This window comes from Apis laboriosa, unplaced genomic scaffold (genome assembly GCF_014066325.1).
Source record: "Apis laboriosa isolate Shangri-la unplaced genomic scaffold, ASM1406632v1 scaffold69_cov144, whole genome shotgun sequence".
Taxonomy (NCBI): domain Eukaryota; kingdom Metazoa; phylum Arthropoda; class Insecta; order Hymenoptera; family Apidae; genus Apis; species Apis laboriosa.
In genome coordinates this window covers 3,529,924-3,553,935 of record NW_025224165.1, presented here as the reverse complement: position 1 = coordinate 3,553,935, position 24,012 = coordinate 3,529,924, and the positions used below count along the sequence as shown (strand labels likewise).

The 24,012-nt window shown below is 34.4% G+C and overlaps 1 protein-coding gene across 3 annotated transcripts in view; it reads right to left on the bottom strand.

The window, feature by feature from the left end:
• LOC122719041 (vesicular acetylcholine transporter) overlaps window positions 1–24,012 on the bottom strand; it is an 87,046-nt gene that overhangs the window by 62,610 nt on the left and 424 nt on the right. For 2 of the 3 annotated variants that reach the window (XM_043944564.1, XM_043944565.1), the window contains exon 2: window positions 22,716–22,910. Coding sequence is in view for 1 of the 3 variants with exons in the window: in XM_043944560.1 (XP_043800495.1) it covers window positions 19,620–21,380 (1,761 nt within the window). In the remaining 2 variants the exon portion in view is untranslated. Of the gene's footprint in view, window positions 1–13,793; window positions 21,552–22,715; window positions 22,911–24,012 lie in introns of those variants that run through there. The other variant, XM_043944560.1, reaches the window with a different exon arrangement.

Below are 24,012 nucleotides of genomic sequence, written 5' to 3'. Positions count from 1 at the left end.
ATAAATTCAAGTATCGGGGCAGAGCATATGGGGGAAGCGTTAATACCGTTTTATGCGATGCTTGATACCCGTAACGCAATATGGTGCCCTCACCCAGTGTCTGGAGAAGAAGAAACTCGGTGTCGGTGATGTCGGGCCGAGGATGGCCGGATGGTGGATGATGCTCGAGAGGGTGCATGCGTGCGACGAAACTTGCTACTTTATTCATAAGGTAGGGTGGGACGAGGAAGTGTACAGGGTGTTTAAAAAATAGGTTCGAGAAATCCTTTCGATTAGAATTCGCTTATGGATAATAGATTGCTCATTATCAAAAGTATTATTATTTATTATGGCAATATTTATCACTTCGTTTGAGCACTATATAATCCCTGTTCATTTCTCATGTATTGAGAAGGAATAGGATTTTTTCTTTTTCAACACTCTGTATGTATTATCACGGCGATTGAAGATGAGAGAGAGAAGAGGGAACGATTTTTTTAAAAAAATTGTGATTTCGTTAAAATGTTTTCAATGATTTCGATACGAGGTTGGAACATGTTGGGATGAGAATTTTAACAAGTTTTGTACACGGGATTGAATGGATATATATTTTTTTAAACAGATTACCTGGGATGAAAAAGTTTTATAAAACTTACGAAACAAATTCCACGATGTATTATTACGGAAAGTAAACGTGTTTGAGTACAACTGGTGGAATTTTTAATTCCAGAGATCGAACGAAATTATTAAAAATTTTCAATCAATCGTTCTAGTAATTTCACATTTATTTATTTCTCGTTTCCAGGGAAATTCTTATTAAACGCATTAATAACCTTTCATTCTTTTGAGAGTAGAAAAAAGTTCTACTTAAAAATTAACATATTGAATTGCGAAAAAGTTGATTTCGTAAAGACATTCTCGCAAATGAATGATCCATAAAGTGAAGGGTTACACATAATTGAATAAATATCTCTGTATGACAAAATAAAAATCCAATCTCTATTTGATAAGATAAGTTTAAATTAACAGTTTGAATGAACTAAGAAACTAGTGGATCGAATGTCCGGGAAGCGTGAAACGACCGTGCTTCCGGTTCGTGCACTAAAGTGTTTCCTCGGCATTTGGAGGGAGGGAGGGAGGCAACCCCTTCCGTCTCATCGATAGAACGCGGAGGGTAAAGGGCAACAATGCCGTGAGCAACCACTCAAACAGTGGCCTTTGTCTGAAAATCTCACTTCAAGTTTTCCTTTCTCCTCTCCCCCTCTCCTCTCGCCCCTCCCTCCCCCCCATTCTTTTCTTTTCTTTTCTTTTTTTTTCTTTTTTTTTTTTTCTATCGTCGCTTTCCCTGACCCGGGGACATACTTTGCAAGCTTGTAATTATTCACAACACCGTTTATACGAATCTTTTGGGGAACACAATCGAGATACACAATCGAGTATATTACTTTTATAATAAAGATATTGCAATTGATATTGCGAAAGAATTGTTACATTAATTCGTGCTCGATTAATCGTTAATTTGATTTAGAAAATATTTGCACTCCTTTTTTATAAGATGAACAAATGTTTACAATTTAGTTTCTACAATTTATCAAAAATTAATTATCATTGTATCAAGATTTATTTATGTAAAAACTTGCGAACAATCTCATTAAAATCTTATATCTTACCATGCAAAATCCAATATCGTTACTGTTAAATATATTGCAACGATATGAAAAAATTTTTACATTAATTCGTGCTCGATTAATCGTTAATTTAGATTAATCGTTAATTTTTAATTATTTAGAAAATATTTGCACTCCTTTTTTATAAGATGAACAAATGTTCACAATTTAGTTTCTACAATTTATCAAAAATTAATTATCATTCAAGATTTATTTGTACATCATCACGAAGATATAAACAAAAACCTCCGAATCCCCTCTAAATTAAACTTCCTTCTAAATTAACTTTCGTTTTAATCGGCGCTGTTCCACGAGTAATCGGCGCGATGCTCACTTTTTCTTCGAAACGTAAAAAAAAAAAAAGTTTGCAAACCGAGCGAAAATCAGAGAGAGAATTGAGGAGAGGCGTACGAGAAGTCTGCGGTTCTTCGCCTCGATGTACCAATTTCTTTCATCCTACCGTCTACCACCCTCCTCCACCGCCTCCACGCCCCGAGACACGATCTCGTTTTATCCCCACGACCCCTTACACGATCCACGTTTGTTACCGGGGGGGGAGGGGGAGAGAAGGGGGCACCCTAACCACGGCCAGCACGCTCGCCGCTGCTATCAACCAACCCCTCCCTCCTCTCCTCCCCCGTTCCTTCCTATTTTTCGCCCTTTTCTTCTTCTTCTTCCCCCTCGGCTCGAGGGCGGCCAGCCTCGAGCGGGTCGGAGAGCTAGATAGGGCACGCGAGCCTCGCCGAGTGCATCATCTCTCCGGTAAGTGGATTCTGTTCTTCGGGGTTAATGTCTCTCTCTCTCTCTCTCTCTGTCTCTGTTTCTGTCTCTGTCTCTGTCTGCGTCACTTTCTTTGCGTGTCTCTCCTCATCTGGAGGTTGGATTTCAACGCGGCACGCGATAGGAAGGAAGGAAGAGGAGGGGGTGTGCTAAGTTTCAATGGAAAACGTCAGATACACGACTTTGGTGGAAGTATATTAGAGGATACCTGTCGTTTGTACACTTGGTCTTAGCTAGGGAACAGATAATGATTTCTGATGATGAAAATTCTTTGGTGGGTTTATGTCGATGGAGGAGATCGGTTTGGTACGATGATTTTATAGTGTTTTAGATCTTATTTATTATATAGAGTGAAAGATGTAAAGGAATTTGGAAAATATTATTTGGTTTGTTTCGACTCGAAATGTTTGGAAAATATTCGAATGATCGAAAGAAGAATATGTTTTAACGTTTTAATTGTTTGTAGCCGTTGAGTTTGTGAATATTTATTATTTCTATGAATAAGATTATTTTTTTTTTCAATAGAGATTGATATTAAATTGAAGAAATATAGAATTTAATATAGTGTTTTATCGAGGGAAAGAATATTGTATATTATTTTATTAAGACACAATTTTATAAAAAATTGTAAAATCAATGATTTTTACTTTACTTTTTAATTAGAAATATATTATTGTTGTTTGTCGTTGTTGCATTTTATGAATAATCAGCTTGCACGAGATTTATTAATTAAAATAATAATAAAAGTAAGACTCTGATTAAAAAAATCATCAATCAATTCCGTTTTTTTTTTAATAAAATCTATTCTTCTATAAATAAATAAATAAATAATACTTAGCCACTCAAAAGAAAAATTTGAATTTTAAACTGATAAAACTTGCATATTAAATCAAGAGAAGAAAAATATAAATAAAAAGATACAAATTGTATGAAATTCTTAAAGTTACAGATTAATCATTATATACAATAATTGTAACAAATAATTTATTATTCATTTAAATAAAATCGTATATAGTTTTTTAATACAATGATCAATGCAAATTGTTTTCTATTCTTCTATAAAAAAATAAATAAATAAATAATATTTAGCCATTCAAAAGAAAAATAAATTTTAAACTGATAAAACTTATACCATACTAAGCCAATAGAGAAAAATACAAATAAGAAATACAAATAAGAATAATAAATTGCATAATAAATTCTTAAAGTTACTTATAGATTAACCATTATATCTAATAGCATATTTCATTCAATCAAGCAATCTAAAAAATATATTTTTTAATACAATGGTCAATGCAAATTGTTTTCCACTCTTCTATAAAAATAATACTTAATCATTTAAAAGAAAAACTTGAATTTTAAACTTATACCATACTAAGCCAATAGAGAAAAATACAAATAAGAATAATAAATTGCATAATAAATTCTTAAAGTTACTTATAGATTAATCATTATATCCAATAGCATATTTCATTCAATCAAGCAATCTAAAAAATATATTTTTTAATACAATGATCAATGCAAATTGTTTTCTACTCTTCTATAAAAATAATAATAATACTTAATCATTTAAAAGAAAAACTTGAATTTTAAACTTATACCATACTAAGCCAATAGAGAAAAATACAAATAAGAAATATAAATTGTAATAATAAATTGCAATAAATTCTTAAAGTTATAGATTAACCATTATATCTAATAGCATATTTTCACTCAATCAAGTAAAGGAAAATAAAAACAAAAAAAGGAAAATAAAAAATGGTGTCCATTCACGCTTGTATATAGATAACAATTCCATAAAACGGAATACACTAATAGTAATAGCTAATATATCTTTTGCAAGAGTAAATTCTCCTCCTCTTCTGATTCCACCTGAAACGATGCTCCGGCCCACAAGTTCACCCCAATAAGAGTTATACGAGGATTATTATCGCGGAAACAGATGTAGGCGTGCATCGACGCGTCTAGAGCTCACCCTCCACAGTCGACTGACAATTTGTCACATCCGCGACAATGCCTCTATAACCGCCTCTCCTCCTCCTTCCTCGAGTGCGCGACACATCGATAAGCTTATGCTTGATAAATCGTGCGATACACGACCGTCATTACCGGACACGAGCCTCCCCTTCCCACAGTGACGCTATCGTAGAAATAGGATAATAGGCACGCGATCGATACATTGATACGTGCGATGGATAAGCAAGGTGTAAGCAGATGATCGTGATAAAACGTAACACGCTGGTATTGACGTAATTAAAAGGCTCTTGCTGATGATGGAATTCCATTTCGATGGACACTATGCTATAGTCTCTTCTTTCTTTTTTTTTGTGAAATTTTAAATTTAAATTAAAGAAGAAAGTGTATCTGTGTATACTGTATATTTGGTAATATTAATATTATATATCAATATTATACATGTTTAATAATTTTAATCTCTTGCTGATGATGGAATTGCATTTCGATGGACACTATGCTATAGTCTCTTTTTTCTTTTTTCTTTTGTGAAATTTAAAATTTAAATTAAAGAAGAAAGTGTATCTGTGTATATTGTATATTTAGTAATATTAATATATGTCAATATTATACATGTTAATAATTTTAATCTCGAATGATGATGGAATTGCTGTCGTAGATTGAGTGATTATTTTGTAATTCGATTACAAAATAAGAGTATAATATTAAATGAATTTAATGTCTTTTTCCATCAATTTTCTCTTGCTCTAAGACAATTTGCTTCTAAGAATAATTTTTATAATTAGATAATTTTATAATTTTATAATTATAATATTTATTATTATAATTATTGTAATTATTTATTATAATTTTATAATTTTTATAATTTTTATAAATAGAAAATATAAGAGAGAATATGTTTTATCTATGTTTATTAAAACTAAAAAAAATATAATAACTATAGTATCTGTCTTAGTTAATATTCAATGACACGAAGATATTTATCTTCCTCAAATTCTTATTATTTATTATATTGTCATTGAATCAATTGAAATTAGTTTGATTAAAAAATATAACATTTGCAAAATTGAAAGTAAAAGAAACAGGAGATATCACCTCGTTTTATTATTTAAGTAATTCGTAGCTTATAATTAAATGTATCATATTGAATGTGGACCATTTGATCGAGGCTTGTGAAAGCTGTGGAGAGGCTATTCGTGTTGAAAGGCTACATCGTGCATAAAGGAAGCTTTCAGCTTTGAAATTCCGCTAGTTCAATATCGATAAAAGCAATTTGACTAATGAACTTTAACGATATACAACAACATCGTGTTTTCAAGATCTACTATGAATCTGTTTGAAACAAATTTTTCCCCTAAAAATTTAATCTTTCGATTTAATTTAAAAAGAAAAATTCGTGAAACTTGTTGAACAAAAGATAATTAAGCTGTTAACAAAAACGCATGAAACGAAGATCACAAAAACTTAGTTGTTCATTTATTTTAATACGATTTTATTAAAAATTCAACGTTTACATTAAATTTGTTAATTATTCCACGAATCGATTATTTTATGTTATCAATTTTTCGAAGATGTGAAGAATATTTTATATCAGGATGAAGGTAAATTTGTATTGAATAGGGATGAGTATCATATCTGAGAAAACGATGGAAACAGCGAGTCATGAACAACGCATCGACGATTTGTCATATTCTTGAATCTTTTTCTATCTAACATCGTTGCAACCCTCCTTCCTGTTCGAGTGTACGACACATCGATAAGCCTACGTTTGATAAATCGCACGATAGGCGACCGTCATTATCGAAACCCAATCCCCTATCTCTCTCCTCCTCCACGTTCTTTTCGAATTCTGCATCCGTGATAAAAATGTCGGACAAATATTTCTCGAATCGTAAATTTACAAGCGGGGATAAAGTGTAATAAATTGAATCAAAAAAAAAAAGAAAGTTTATGATCGTGTAATAAATGTTGTACAATAATGTGGATTAAAGTGGATTGAATCAACGTTTGGAATTTTGTTTGTATTATTTAAAAATAAATGGGGAAAAAATTTTATTGAAACACCTGACACGTGATATTAATTAAAAATTTGCTTTTAATATTTCATTTTTATTATCGAGTTAAAAAAAATAATTGCAACCTTTATTTATTCAACGTTTCTAAGGAAAACGAAAAAGAAGTTGAAGAACAATGAACGAAAATTCATAAAAATGGACAAAAAATACTCAATTGTTTATCGAAAATTGGATCAAACAATTTGAATTTTTTTTTTCTATAATAAAAAGTGAAATATTAGTCCTTAATTGTATCTTCAATAAATGTACCAATATTATTCACATATTAAAATACAATTTTATTAAAAATTTCATCAATCGAAAATGACAAATCATGTAAAAGATACAAAGAATCACAAAGAATGATCGAAACACACCAATATTATCGATACATTAAACCACCATTAAAAATTTCATCGAAAAATCAATCGATGAAAAATGATAAATCACGTAAAAAGATCACAAAAAATCACAAAGAATCTCACAGAATGATCGAAACACATCAATATTATCGATACATTAAATGACAATTAAAAATTTCATTGAAAAATCGAAAAATCGATACAAAATGACAAATCATGTAAAAAGATCACAAAAAATCACAAAGAATCTCACAGAATGATCGAAACATACCAATATTATCGATATATTAAACCACAATTAAAAATTTCATCGAAAAATCAATCAATGCAAAATGACAAATCACGTAAAAAGATATAAAAAATCACAAAAAATCTCACAGAATGATCGAAACACCAATATCATCGATATATTAAATGACAATTAAAAATTTCATCGAAAAATCAAAAAATCGATGCAAAATGACAAATCACGTAAAAAGATTATATAAAAAATCACAAAGAATCTCACAGAATAATCGAAACATCAATATCATCGATACATTAAATGACAATTAAAAATTTCATCGAAAAATCGAAAAATCGATGCAAAATGACAAATCACGTAAAAAGATACAAAAAATCACAAAAAATTTCACAGAATGATCGAAACACTCCAATATTTTCGAGATTAAACCACAATTAAAAATTTCATCGAAAAATCAAAAAATCGATGCAAAATGATAAATCGCGTAAAAAGATCACAAAAAATCACAAAGAATCTCACAGAATGATCGAAACATCAATATTATCGATACATTAAATGACAATTAAAAATTTCATTGAAAAATCGAAAAATCGATGCAAAATGACAAATCACATAAAAAGATCACAAAAAATCATAAAGAATCTCACAGAATGATCGAAACACCAATATCATCGATACATTAAACCACAATTAAAAATTTCATCGAAAAATCGAAAAATCGATGCAAAATGATAAATCGCGTAAAAAGATCACAAAAAATCACAAAAAATCTCACAGAATAATCAAAACACATCAATATTATCGATACATTAAATCACAATTAAAAATATCGATGCGAAACGATAAATCACATAAAAAGATAAAAAAAAAAAAATCTCACGGAATGAATGGAAAACTATCCATTGCAGGGATTGTAAATGGATGAGGGGGAACTGAGGGCTCCTTGCGTCGTCGAACTTGGTGTTAGATTATCGAGACAGGATATCCGGCAAGGATGTATCTGAAAGACAAACGAGCCGACAAATCGGATTCACGGGATGCCGGACATCAGAAAGGATATATAGGCCAGCATAGAGGCGAATTACGTTTTCGCGCCCCGTCTTCATTGCCCTTCGAGATCTCTCCGAGTCGAGCGCTTCTCGTTCGTCCCTTCGAGATTGGCCAGCCACGATTAATTGACAGCGGAGGTCCCTTCGAGCCTCCTCGACGTGATTCGAAACGACAGCTACGAATTCCAGGAGGGTGCGAAGAAACGCATAAAGATCGGGAGGGGATAGTAGCGTGGATAGATTACCGAAAGAATGTCGTGGGATTGAGCCGTGCGTGTTTTAACTTGTTGATCGTCGTAACTTGCCTTTGATCGTCAACTTCGTTAATTAGCAATTTCGTCGAGGGGCATCGAGAATTTGGATTGGCAATCAAAGTTCGAAGGAAGGAAAATGATGGTTGACATCGATTAGAGGAGAATCTGAGGAGAGTCTGAGGAACAACAAAAATTGAAGTTGCAAGTTGATATGATCGTGTATTTTTTAATATTTAATTTAAGAGATCGGGTAAAGTATAGAATATCTTATCTTTCGACATTTGTTGGAGTAAATGAATTGTATTGAAAATGAAAATGAAAATGAAAATTTTTTTAAAATTGTAAAATTTCCTGTATAAATATATACGAATAAAAATTTGAATTATGATTTAAAAAAATACAATTTGAGAAGAACAACTGGAAAATGAGTATTATTTTAAATATAGATTGTGTATGTATCTAATATTAGCTTGAAATTTTCGAGATGTTTTTGAATATTATATTTCTGAAATTATTGGTTGAACATTAGGAAATAATTTATTTCGCAAATAATTGATTCATTTTCGAAAAATAATTCTTGAGATGATTACAAGAATTTATCCAATAATTTTCATTATAGTGAAAATTGACAATCCATTACTCGGCTGGTTTATTAATCGAAAAAGGGCCAGGTGTTCCGGAAGCAATTGTCAGACGACAATATGAAAGCAAAGGCGTGAGCGGAAAAGACGAGCTGCAAAGGGAGGATGTACGGTGGCAAAAGAAACATTGATTGAGCACAGAGGGTGGCAGGTTGGTGTTGTCGAGGACCGATGAGGCGAATAATCGGATTTAGGGATTACCAACGCTCTTCGTATTGCCTGCAACACTGTTAGCTTAGCATCGTCATCGTTTTCAACCATCATTAACGCGATTAGCGACTGTGTTTTGATAATCAACGATATAACGATGATCGAAATCCTATTTAGAATTAACAATAACGTTAATTTACGTAATTTTTATATTTCTTATATCGCAATACAGGCTATTGTCTTCATCTTTAAACGATGATATTTTACGATTAATAAAAATAAAAAAAAGGAACAATTATATGCAAACGTTATATTAAAAACTTATAAAACATAGATCTGATCTTTTTACATACTCGATAATGATAATCGTTTTTAAAATTTATTCCATGAAAAAAAACTCATATCATTATAACAATCATTAGACTACGATTTTATGTAACGAAATATTCGACTAATACACAGAAAATACTAATTATATATATTAAAATGATATCTCATATTATGCTATAAAAAAAATTATAAAAAAAATAAAAATTTTCTCATCAAAATCTATTCAGAAATTAGAGAAGACCACGCCGTTGAAGCCACTTTTTGTTTTATCCGGATATCTTAATTGATTGCCGAGATATAAGCGTTCAAAGTTTTCATAATGCTCAAGACAGATTATGAATGGGTCCACGACTCGGTGACCTACATTTTTTCCTGGAAATGCGTACTACGTTTTTCCAGGAATCGCGTCTGTCGCTTGTCTGCAGTTTGGGATAGGTCAGTGAGACGAGGTGCGAGCGAGACGAGGCGCGAGCGAGAGATCCGAGTAAGGGAAAAGGACGGAGATAGTAAACGATTAAAAAATTACCGTTTTCTTTAAACGACGATATCTCGGAAACCGGAAGTGGTATCGGGATGAATGAAAGAGCGTTTTAAAGGGCAAACTTCCGCGCTTCTAACGATCGTTCACTCGTTGACCGGAAGTCATCAACTTCGGAATTATAGCGATTCAAATTTTTTCTAATTTTAATAGAGTTAAATAAGACTTGAGGTAAATGATTAAAAATTATCCTTTTCTTTACACGACGATATCTCGGGAACCGGAAGTGGTATCGGGATGAATGAAAGAGCGTTTTAAAGGGCAAACTTCCGCGCTTCTAACGATCGTTCACTCGTTGACCGGAAGTCATCGACTTCGGAATTATAGCGATTCAAATTTTTTCTAATTTTAATAGAGTTAAATAAGACTTGAGGTAAATGATTAAAAATTATCCTTTTCTTTACACGACGATATCTCGGGAACCGGAAGTCGTATCGGGACGAGTGAAAGAGCGTTTTAAAGAGAAAGGTTCCGCGCTTCTAATAGTGTTTCATGCATTGACCAAGAATTACTAACTTCCGAATTATAGCGATTTAAAATTTTTCTAATTTTTAATAGCATTTTATTCGAGTTTTAAAATTAATTATGCGACAGATATGTTTATTTCTGGAAAAATATTATTTATGGAGAATTTTACTAATGATGATACATCGGGGATTTTAAATTAATAATAATAAGTGAAGTATTTAAATTTAATTATGTTGATGTAATTAAGCAATTATTAATTAGATAATTATTAGATTACTTGCAAATAATTATTTATTAAATGTTCCACAAGAAAAATAAATAGTTAATCGAAATTGAAATAATTATTTAAAATAACTTTTTACATAAAAAATATATCATTATATTACAAAAACTAGTTATTCTACGTTAAAATCTTTGACTTCGTAGCGTACGAATTCATTGAAATCATCGGGTGAGTTCGTTGAAATCTCCGCGAACGTTCTCTCTCGAATCGCGCTTTCAATACCATCGTTTACCATTCTCTTCGTAGAAAAAAAATAATCGATATAAATGCTATGCACTCTAGAACGTTCGGTGATAAAATATTCTATTTGTAGTCGACCAACAGCAAACTTTTGATTTATCCTTCTAAGAAGATACGCATAAAATATTTTATATTCGACGAAATGGGCAAAAACAGACAAATTGAGGATAACATAAGAAGTTGTAAAATTATTAATATCCTATTCTACACTACAACAACTAATTAATCTCTCAATAATAAAAATCATCGTTCAATTTAAAAATTATTTCACGTGAGAAAAAGAGATTCATTTTGAAATAATTATATATCCAAACATTATATTTTCAAAATTCTAACTAAGAATAAAATTATTAAAATACTACCAATAATATATTTAACAATAATAATAATAATAATAATAATAATAATAATAACAACAAATAATTAAATATATACCAATCTTTCTTTTTATCCCTAAAAATATTCACAACAATTCCCAACCCCCTTGAACATTGTATCGCACGCAGGGCAAAACAAAAAAATTGATCTTGCTCGGTCGAAAAGATTCGTGCAAAATCAGTTGCCGCGAGGCAAGGTTAAAAATAAAAAGAATCGATCGATACCCTTGTCTCTGAGAAACGCGAGAGCAAGGGTGGAATAACTTTAATGTGGGGCAGGCATGCGATAGGTGGAACAACACACACCCTGGATTAATAAATCTGTGTGCGGGCGACAGGTTGGTAAAGATCGATATCGCGCTACTCCAAAGCGAATATATCGATATTATTTAAGCCTAATTGCCTAGCTATCTATCGATATCTATCTCGCTCGATGTAGAGCGGGATAGGCCGCCACCACTCGTCAGATATCCAGGGGAGTTTCCAGGGGAGGATATATACACGCCAACCCTCCACGAATGCCTCCTGTTCCCCCCCTCCTCCCTCCTCCCCCTGCACGCACCCCAATCGATCTCCCTACCCTCGCTCGGCCGCTCCCTAATATAAATATTATTACAGTTTGATGGGGTTAGGTTGACATTGGGCCCCGCAGACATCCCATCAATGCGTTCTCGCCTCCCTCTTCCGCTCTTTATACCTTCTTTTTCATTAGGCCCGAATTCCTCGAGGCGCGTGCCGCTGCTTTCGTCCGAGGCTTAAGGCGGATGGGGGAACGCTCGGTGTCCACGCTGTGGAAAGTCGTTTAAATATTTCATCGGCGCCCAAAAGTTCTGGGGGCGGGGAAATTACTAGGCGGAGATAATATTGGAATTTTTAAGAAAATTTGGAAAGAGGAAATTGAAATAGAAATTTGAGTTTTCTTGTTTCGAACGAATTTTTATGTATGGTGGTGGAAAATTTTGCGAGGTGGAAATTTAAATAATATTTTTAGCGTGGAAAAAAATTTTCCAATTGAAATTTTTTTGTTATACAAAAAAATGTTTAGTTTATGAAAAAAGAAATTGAAATAATGTTGAAATTTTGAATCGTGAATTTAAATGTTGATATAATAACGTTGGAATTTTTTTATTTTGAAGGAATTTTTGGTTTGGTAGAAAATTTTAACGAGATATAATATTGAAATAATATTGAAATTTTTTAATAAAGCAAAGAAATTTTGAGAAAGAAAATTTTTTTATCGTGCAAAAATTTTTTTTATTTTAAAAGAATTTTTAATCTGGTAGAAAAATTTTGCGAGGTAGAAATTTAAATAATATTGGAATTTTTAGCGTGGAAAAAAATTTTCCAAGATAAAAATTGAAATAATGTTTGAAGTATAAAAGAAAATTTTGAAACAGATAAAAGTGGAAATAATGATTACGTTATTCTTATCACGAAGAAATTTAAAAGCTGAAATAATGTTGAAATTTTCTGTAGTAAGAAATATTTAATGTGAAAGAAAATTTTTAATATTATTAATATTAATTTTAAAATCAATTTTTGAAGTAACATAATATTATTGATTTTAAAATCCATTTTTAAATAATTAAATAACTCGAAGTAATTCATTTTTCATTTTTAATATTATTTATAGTATTTCACGAAAAATTTGGAGATGAATGCAAATGTTTCCTTGTAAAAAAAAAAAAAAAAAAAATTAATAAATGTTAAAATTTCAATACTAGAAATTGTTTAAGATAATTTAATGTAATAATATAATCTGATAAGAGTTAATCGATACGAATTAAGGAACGAGTAATCTCTATCCTTGACATAAATATCGTCGTATAACGAGAATTAAACGAGGATTTTCTTATAATTTATTCATACGTTTCACGACAATCGTTCTGTTCTCCTCTGAAGCTAAATATCAAATCTAAAATTATCGATATCAATAAATATTAATGCAAATATTAATCCTTGCGTACTAAATTTTGCTGCTATTTTATGAATAATATATATATTCATAAAATATCAAATTTTTTAATATTGTCAAATTTCATTCAACGATGAAATTTCCTTTTTTTATATTTTTAATATTATATACACAACGTATATATTCATGAAATTGCTTGAAATATCGAGTACAAGGAGCAAACGTAAAAACATCGATCGAACCTTAAACTTAGAAAAATTTAAGTTTAAACTTAAGACTGGGCAATCTATTTCTATCTCCATCTCTCTTCATCATAAACTCATAAACTAAAATCGTTTGTAACCTGATAGATAAATAAAACCCAACCAACACTTTTTTAACCTCTATCTTTCAAAAATTGATTCCAAAACAGTAACTTAATCCTCCTACAACACAATATCACAAAGCATTAATGAAGAAAACGAGAACTACTTTCTATTAATTCTCTCTTTTTTTTTTTTTTTTTTTTTTTATTCAATCAACAACTGCTCTCGCTGCGAATATTAACCGCAACATTATCGACGGTACATGGATCAACGCAATCAACAAATCATTCAGAAACATGATGAAACGATCGCTACGGGGATTAATTAATTAAAAATGGTCATTGACGTGTCAAAGAGCACAACTCGTGATATTCTTCGGTAACAATGACATCTTTAATAACCGGTTCAACAACATTACAGGTATCATCATAGATTTTCAAATAAACCGCGCATACTCGATACTTGATTCCTTGAAATATACATACATACATACATACGTTTTCGTCCGTGCGCGCGTGTGCGTATTCCATTTCCCTTCGTGAGCGTTCACCGTTTTCCAACTTTCGCTTCGTTCTTATTTATACTCGTTACTTTTTTATCGTATATACTTGGATACTTGTACTGTGTACTCGTTAATGTGTGCACGTGCGCGATTTACGTATTATATGCATACGCCGGAAGTGAGGGCGTAATTTCGTGTAATCTTTCAATTTGCGACACTTCTTCTCCCCACCTTTCGTAAATGTATATATATATATTTTTTTAAACCAGAATAACCGCCATATCCTTCTTTATATCATCATGCAACACAATTGTGCAAGGACATATTGTAGATCAGATTGACGCAAGGATAATAGAAGTTTTCTTTCTTTTCTTATTCTTCTTTTTATTAGGGAAGAATAATAGTCGTAGCCTCTATAATCAAGCTGTACGATTAAGAGCGAAAATATTCGAGGTGAGTTTGAGCAAAAATACGTTAATTTATTAAGATTCGTTACACTGTGTGGGAATAATATCAACGTTCAAACGAAAAAAAAAAAAAAAAAAAAGAAAATGGACGTTTGACGCTTATAAAACGTGTTTCCTTATTCTTCTTCAAACACATCGTGTATCTAGAACACGGTTTAAATGGATTATTTGCAAAAATCGAGACGAATTACATTGTTCGAAATTTGTATCATTATGGAATTATATGTTCGAAATATAAACTCCCATTAATTTTGCATCAATCCAACTTAATTCTTAATTTACTTCTAATTTTCTTCTCTCTTTCTTTCTTTTTTCGAAGCTTTTCTTTTTTTAAACATACCTGACCTTTCCCTCCTTTCTCAACCACGTTTTTCGTCTCTATATTTTTTTTCCTCCTTTTATTTATTTATATCTCATGTTCGCGCATTTAGATCACTCGCCTATTCGTGCTATTCGTCACAACACGCACAATCGTTATAATACACATAGGCGAGATGATACGTAATTTAATATTATTATTGTTACGCAGGTCCCTCGTAATGGAAAAAGGGAAAGATCGCTATACATAATAATTTGTTTTTTTTTTTTTTTCCTTTTCTCTTTTTAATATTATATTTAGCGCGCGGGCGCGCGTAACGTATTTACAAAAAGAAAAGAGAAAAACGAGCCCGCGCGACAACACAAGTTTTTAAGGTACGTAAATATATATATATATATACATATATGTATATGTGTATTATTTACGTGTATGTGTACAATAGTGATACAACATTGCGATGTAGAGGTATACACGATAGATGGTTTTACTCGATAATATTTTATTTATTCGTTTCTTCTTTTATTCGTAATATTAATTAATTAGTTAATTTTCTGACGTAATATAAAATGTTCGTTTGGACGTTCTTCTTGATAGTTTAAAGAAATATATAAATATTTTTTTTCAATCAGTTATATAATAAATTAATATTTAATTCTTTTCCTTTATGTTATATTTATGCACCAAATATCGATTTACAAAGTGAGTTTATATTTTAAAAAAATACTTATTGCAATAATAATTAATAATTGAATATATTTATCCAATCTTTGACAATATTTTTTTCTTTTCGCGAGGATATTAAAAAAAATTCACGAGAAAAATATTTCTCGATGATGATGCGATTTTCATACGATTTTCACTCAAATATTATCAACAGTAATAGCGAACACTTCATATTATTGAAATGAAATAAAATTTTTTTTCTATGTATACATATACATATATATATAGGATTATTATATGTATAGAACAATTACTTGCATGATATAAATATATTAGATTATATCACGTGTATAATGTTATATGCATATTACATGTACAACTTGTAACACGATATAACATTACACAAGTCGTTATGATACAGTACGATATTAAATTATACATAAAGAATATACTATATATATATATATATACGCAGAGAACTAGTGTAGAGAAGTATTAGAATTTCTACGTTCTATACACCCTATTCTAACCTCTATCGTTTACGAAAAATAGGGAAAATATTCGTTGTACTATGCGAAAATACTACGAACGACGTGTTTGAAATAAATTCGCGTGTAAAAAAAATCACGCGGTACAATTAATTATGAGAAACTCTTAGTTAGAACGTATGAAATAATTATATCTTTATTATATCTTAAGAGGCTTGACAACGCTTGCTCGAATTTATTATTTATCGTTTACGAGGGATACAATATATTCCGATACTTCTGCTACAACAATCTCTGCCCGTATTATACTTTTAAGATATATTTAAACAATTGCAATGTTTAACTGTAACGTATGTACACACACTCGTCGTAGAAAATTCTAGAAATGATCGATAATTTTCGATAATCGAAAATATTAAAATGAAGGAAAGAGTTTTTTAATTTTTTTTTTTCTTCTTTTTTCCTTTTTTTCCCGATGCAATGATAAAAACTTTAATAAAACAATCTTACATATATCACAAATCTCTGAATTTGCGGAAATCAGTTTCGTTTCATCGATCATCGACGTTGCAGTATCGTTTAACTAGCTAAAAGATCGTTTGTTAAATGGAGGCCAGCTCATAGAAACGAAATTATCAATGCTAGTGTATACAAGATGTGTCGTGATGAGTGGGCAATATCGTGAATAAAGTGAAAAGTGAACGGAAGAAAAAGTTGAAAAGTTGAAAGAAAAAGTGATCATTTCAAGTTTCGTGTAACAAATTATTATTAAAGGAAAGACAAAGAGAAAAGATCTACTATTGATAAACTATTTTGTTTCCACAGAAAATAATAATGCATGAAAATTAATATCGATAAAAATCTTATTAGCCTTCATTCTTTTCTTCGATTCATTTTTCACTTTTCACATTCATTTCGAAATCGAAAAATCATCTCAATTTATATCGTTAATTTTTAAGACGTAAAAATATTCCCCACTTATCACGAAATATCCCCTGTACATTTATATGTGTACAATTATCTTAATATCACGAGATAAAATTTTAAAATTTTCGTCTCTATTAACGAAGGGAAAAAACGAAAATCTGCCATACACCCTACACCCTAAAAAAATACAAGGTAATAATTCCTAATTCCTACCACGCTGCTTTTTCACTCGAGTGTATACACTCTATTTATCGAGATTAGGGACGATCTACGCACGATTCGCGTTACGAATTTTCACGAGAACGAGGGGGAGAGGGGAGAGAGGAGAGGGAGGGGAGGGATAAAAACTCGAAAGTTCAGGCACTGTGAAACTCAAAGCACTCATTTCGACGATTTCGAGGGATGCGACGAACGAACAGCGTTCAAGGATTTTGACTCCTGTTTCCTTTTTTTTTTTTTTTTTCTTTTCATCATACAAATTATTCTAAACTGAAACTGAATGTTGTGCATTCGGTTTCTTTCATCGAACCAACATCGAATCTGCTGCTTCGATCGATGCATTGGTTAGATTAGAATCATTTTCGAAAGCCTTGGGCTGATCGTTTGCCACGTATATTCCGGCGGAAATCGTCCAATATTTTTCGAATCGCGCGCCGACGACACGTTTCGTTTTCGCGGCATCTCTGAGTATTGACGAGTAGGTACGAAAATGCGATTTGGACACGAGCGTAAAATTTAACGAGCCTCTTAAATTTTTCCGTTTCGTTTCTTTCTTCGAGACCTTTTTTTCTTTCCTTTTTAATAACGATCTTTATATTAAGTAAGAAGAAGGAAATCAAAAATGTTGTACGATTCACACGATTTCGGATACACTTCTTTTTAATTTAATTATTTATTCAAACTTTTGTACACGTTTCTCAAGCTTTATCGAACAGAGTTTAAAAGAATCACGATCGAAGTTAAAATTAAAATATAACGAAGATTTTAAATACGATTGATTGATATAATCGGTATAAATATCCTAGATGTTTAATTATATAGGAGGTGTAAAATTTTGCATTTGTTTCGAGAGAACAATTTCGAAGGACTCGTGAAGCTTTACGTGCGAATCTCTGACGCATGGTAGTTAAATAGTTAAATATGCATATATGTATGTACATAATAGATAATAGGAATGTTAAGGTAATTACCTAAATATTGCACGACTCTCCATCAAATCGAATCAAACGAACGAGATTCGAACAGAACCTACGTACAAAACTAAGTTCATAAAAATACACAGATATGTAGCATGTCCTCGAGATACGAATCGTTAATCATTTATGACCAATGATTGGCGAAAAGAATTCTAAACCGAGCTAACTAACTAAGCATCCTAAATACGATATTCGATATTAAAAATTATAAATATCAAACCTGTATAAAATTTCTGATTCTTTACAACGATTCAAATCAATGGAAAAAAATTCCTTGCCCCTAAGATCAACGTTATTAAAACTATCATCGACTCGAAGTGATAAACAATTCGTAATAAAGAATCAAAAATATCGACCATGATGATATGGAGATGTGATGATTATGGATATCAATTAATTCGCAACAGTACCAATATACATCACGCATTAAGGGGGGAGGCTGGCGTCTCCCCCTTATATACACGTCATCTATACAATTACCTACGTGAAAGCCTCCATAGATGCTAATTTGTCGCCTTAATTAGTGATATGCTTGCTTCCGTTTTCAGCAATTGAAAACACGAACGAAAAAACGAATAAAAACTAAACGATTTTGCCGATCTTGGTGGCAAACGCGCAAATACGAGGGCCCTTGCTGAGGAGAAGCCTCCCGTTGCGATTGTTTATCCTTTTCCTTCTTATTGTTATTCTTATTCTTCTTAAATTCGATCCTTGACATTTATCCATGATATTCTCATTATTTCTCTTTCGTTTCGTTTCGTTTCATCGAAATGTCACGCTCCTATGCGTCGATACGTCATGTTTTCCAATCACAGATGACGATTTCGTTTGTATATCCTCGATATTTCTCCGACAGCTATCCATTTGCTATGATCTGATTCTTTTCGATACGTCGTCGAAAGAGTTTGCAAAGTGTCTTATCGTGTTTCGTCTCTCTTCAAAAAATATAAAATAAAATTCGAAAGGGAAAGAAGAAGAGATATTGATCAACAATTTTCACACCGATGATTTATCGATCGTTGAATTGAATTGAAAAGAAACGTGGATAGATAATTTATTAAAAGGATTGAAAATAAACACTCGTCTCCCTTCGATCAATATTTTCAATCTTTAATTTCGAATCAAGAAACGTAACAAGACACTAATCAAGAACGGTCATTATCACTTCGTTGTTGAAGTAACCGTTCTGGAAATAGTCGTCTGTTTCGATAACGATCGTACGAGGAGGACCGAGGCGAGTCGGTGTTGATAAAAATCACAGAAAGTGAACAAGAGAACAACTCGTTGCTTTCGTAAGACTCTCGAGATAGAAAGAGAGAGAGAGGGAGAGAGGATCGATACCTAATGCGAGGGATAATAATATTCTTGACAAGTGGAAGCCTATCTCGAAGACTATTTCGCGATGGCGGCGTGCATAATCCGATGACGAATCCAATCACGAATCGCGTTAATACATCCCTTGCCTGAACGGATTGCTATCGCCAGAGGGCTTCTGATCGACATTTCCAGGCCTCCTGAACGGATTCACGTCTACTTGACCTCCAGCCTGGGGCTCTTGCTGGGAGTACGGCCTCTGCTGGGAGTACGCCATAGGCTGTTGGCCCATGTAATTGGCCGGTTGTTGCTCGTACACAGGCGGTTGCTCGTAACCGGTGGATGGCTGAGTATATCCAACCGCGTTAATATTCTGCCCGTAACCGCTCTGATCGTAATTCTGGCCAGCTTGGTAATTCTGATCCACGTAGCCTTGATCCACGTTCGTCTCCATACGCGTCTGGTTCAAATGGTTGCCCACCTCGCCCGAGAGGGGCCTCTGCTCCTGCAACACGTACGTCTGGTACTCTTTGTCGGGCGGGTTTTGCATGAGGACGTCTGCCTCGTCCTGGAACGGCTTGAAGTCGTAGATGTGCCTCAAGTACATGAGCACGGGCGCGTAGAGGAGGTTGGAGAAGGCTATGCCGATGTTCAAAGCCGTGAAACCGATCGCCTCGACGACGCCACCAGCTATGATAGGCCCCACAGCGTACGCCACGCTGTACGAGATGTCGGCTATGGCGTATATGCTCCCGTAGACCGAGACGTATCTCACGTCGACCAGGTAGCCAAGAGTGGGGAGCAGGGCCGTGTCGATCAACGCTATCCCGAAACAGATGCCGCACAACGGGATCATGAGGGCGCCGTAGCTGCTGCAGAACGGTATTATGAAGCAGCACATGCCCTCCAAAGCTAGGCCCGATGCGGCCATCAGCCACTGTTGTTGGGGATACTGCTTGGCCATCTTCACGGTGATCATCACCCCGAACACGTGGGGGAAGAAGGCCGGCAACCAGATCATCCCCATTTTCCAATTGTCCCTGGTTATGTTATCCTCCATCCAAAGGGAGATGGTAGGCTCGAGGAAGGCCAACGCGACGTTAGACATCATCAGAGCTCCCGCGCACACGGCTATGTACGGGTCCATGAGCAGCCGCCAAATAGGTATCGTTTGACGCATCTCCCCTTGCCTCTGCTTCACTTGCTCCTTGATCGGCTTCATCACGAGGAGGAGCATCACGCCGTCCGCCAGGCTGATGAAAGCGAGGATCAGAAAGGGGACCTCTTTGCCCGCGAATTGGTAGAGGGCGCCGCCGAACGGTGGCGCCACCAGGCAGCCGAAACTGATGAAGGCCAAGGCGATGCCCAGGGCCTTCGATCGCTCCGCCTCCTCCGTGTAACGGTCCGCGATCATTGCCAGGCCGCTGGTGTCGGCGAACGCTGAGCCAACTCCCTGCAAGCTTCTCGCGAAGAAGAGGACCCCGTAGCTTCGGCCGCAAGCGAAAACTGCGGTGGACAGGAACATGATGCACAATCCTATCATCATGGGTATGTCGTAACCGATCCTGTCTATCAACGCGCCCGAGAACGGGTTCACCATCAGCTGTACTATGGCCTTCGAGGCGAACAACACACCCGTGGCTGAATCTTGGCCGTGGTGGGACGGCGTGTCCGTCGTGTTCACCTCGTCCTCGACATCGCCGAACGCGCCCACGTATTTCAGGTAATCGGGTATGATAGGCACTATCACCATGTAAAGCATGTTGTCGAGCAGCAACGCTATCGAAACTATAATCAGTACCAACTTTCGCTGAGCCTTAGGCTCCTGCAACTTGGCCCACACTATCTCCTTGAGCTCGCTCAGCTCAATGTTGAGTATCGGTATGGTCGTCATGGTGGCCGATCTATGTATCTCTCTTTCTCTTCCTTAACTGAGCAGGGACGTCCTCCAGCGTCTAGCGAGAGGGGCTAAATCACGCGATCACTTGATGCGACCTTGGGAGTGATCGTGACGAAGGAATCGTCGCGATTGGGGCGGCGCGCATCAGGCCGGGCCGGGGGCAACCTACAACAGATCACCGAATTGGCACGGTTAACTCGATCGAAATCATCGCGCGGATATGTTTTTTTATATAATTTTTCTTTCTCTCTTTCTTCCTTCCTTCCTTCCTTTCTTTTCCTCTCTCTTTGATCTTTCTCGCATTTTTTTTTTTTTTTTTTACTTCAAATTCTAATTCATCAAATCATCGATACGATTCTTTCTCTCGTGAACAATGTTTCATGTGGGCCAATAGCAAGAATTTTCTTTTCTTTTTTTTTTTTTTTTTTTTTTTTCCTCTCTTTTTCGAGAAATCGGAGAAGGAAAGGGGAGCCCTGACCCGGCCTGATCGGTTTTACACCGATTTTCGTTCAACCCCAAAACCCAACCCGACTTTTCGCGATCGTCGTGGAGACGAGAGTCAGTCATCTTCGCACACCGATGATTTCGTTTGTCGCTCCGTCGTTTCTCATCGACGCGCAGTCGATTTCCTTCGCTTTTGTGGCGGGTATAGAAGTGAACATGACACCGGGTGGAGGCTCCCCCTCGACAAGGCAGCACGATCTGTACCCAGGCTACCTATATGCCTGGTACTGCGTATCGTGTTACGAAGAGATAAAAACACGGGGGTCTCGGCGGCGAAACGAGGGTGAAGGTCGAGTTGGTGGATGGTATGGCTTTATTCTATAAATGGGGTGCGTGGTGTAATTATTTAACGAACCTTGCTGGTCAAGGAAAGAAAACAACAAATGGGAAAACAAATCTTGCGTGTATTTTCGCTCGAAAATATTATAAGATCCGAAAAGGTAAAAATCGTAAGAATTGATTCAAAGTTACACGAAGAATAATTGATAAGAGAGAAAAGTGTTTCAAATTGTGTATTATATATACACACATTACGTATTGTTTAAAATAAATTAGATGCAAATTAGTCGAGCGTGACGCGTTCGAAAGCACAGTTGTACCTATCCGTACCTCGAGAATGGAACGGATTAATTATTTCCGTTGAAACGATTCATTCGGTAAACTGACATCCCTCCAAACATCGTTCGATGCGTGTCCGCACCCTCGTTTATTAATTACGATGACTGGGGACGCCGCGCGGGGACGCCGTTAACTTCGTCAACGATCGTCAACGAGGGCCTCCATGGACGTGGCGTGCACGAGGAAGGGGAAAATTCGTAAACTTACCGGAGTTATTGGCGAATTTCTGCCTGAGGGAACTGGCGAGGCGTTGGGGACCCGCCAAACTAGGAAGTCCGGCGAACAAACTGCTCAGTTTGGAGGCGACGTCCGGTCCGACCTCGGCCCTCGAGCCGTTCACCGACTCCTTAGCTTCTTGCGTCCCCGGGCCCTCCACCTTTTCAGCCGAATTTCTAACCGAGCCTGAAACAAATTTCCTTCGTCGTGGATTGAATTATTCGAGAGGGGAGCCTAATATTAACAACCGTGTCTGAATAATAATACGAATTGGAGAATTGTGATGCATCCCAATGGAAGCTTCTTTTTTATAATTTGGAAAATTTGTTTGGAGCAATACGTGATGGAATTACACGAATCAATTGCAACAATTGAAATATTTTTTGAGGAGTCGAAAAAAAAAAAAAAGAAATTTCGATCGAACTCGTGTCCTCTGTTGACTTAATTATTATAAGGATGTGCTAGTTCTAGGATACATTTATTAGTTTTTCATTATCCAAAATAATATTTCTTTTATTCTTCGTTTTCAGCACTTGAGGAATAAAGTATTTAAAAAGGAAGCATATAAAAGTTTTCTTTCCTTAGTAAATTTCATCAAAGAAAAAATTGCAAAATCGAATGATTTTAACGTGAACAGTAGAATAGTGTCGCGAAATTGGAAACACGTTAAAAATGATAATCACGGATACCGGGAAAGAAGAAAAGAAAAGAAAAAAAAAAGGAAAAGTAATTTCCAGGGAAGTAATCAAAAAGTTGTCGGTCTTTAGCGTGTTCCATCTATAGCGTGCAGGCAATAATTTTGTCCATCTCTTCTACGAAACCGACACAATTTTTCCTAACCTATCTATTATCTTATATACGCGTCCAACTCCCTGACCAATCTATATTTAGAGTTTAAACATCTATCTATAACAGTCCCTATCCTCTATACATATATCCTCACGTCCCAAGAAGAATGCACATGTGCCCGACTTCCCAAGGTAATTTCCCATCATTTGCCATTGTAGCAATATCATTATTTTCAACAGTATCGTTCGGTGATCTTATATTATTATTCACCGTCCACCGTCCGTTTAACGTTCAAACAAAACAACCGTTTTTCGATCAATTTTCCAACGATTTCGAATTTATTCCTTTTTTCCTCCCCCTAGAATTCTATATTTCGAATAATACATAACACCTTACACGATATATTACATAATATCTCTCGTTCCAACCGACATAAAAGTCCTCGAATATACTATATATATATATATATATACATACTACATATATATATATATATATA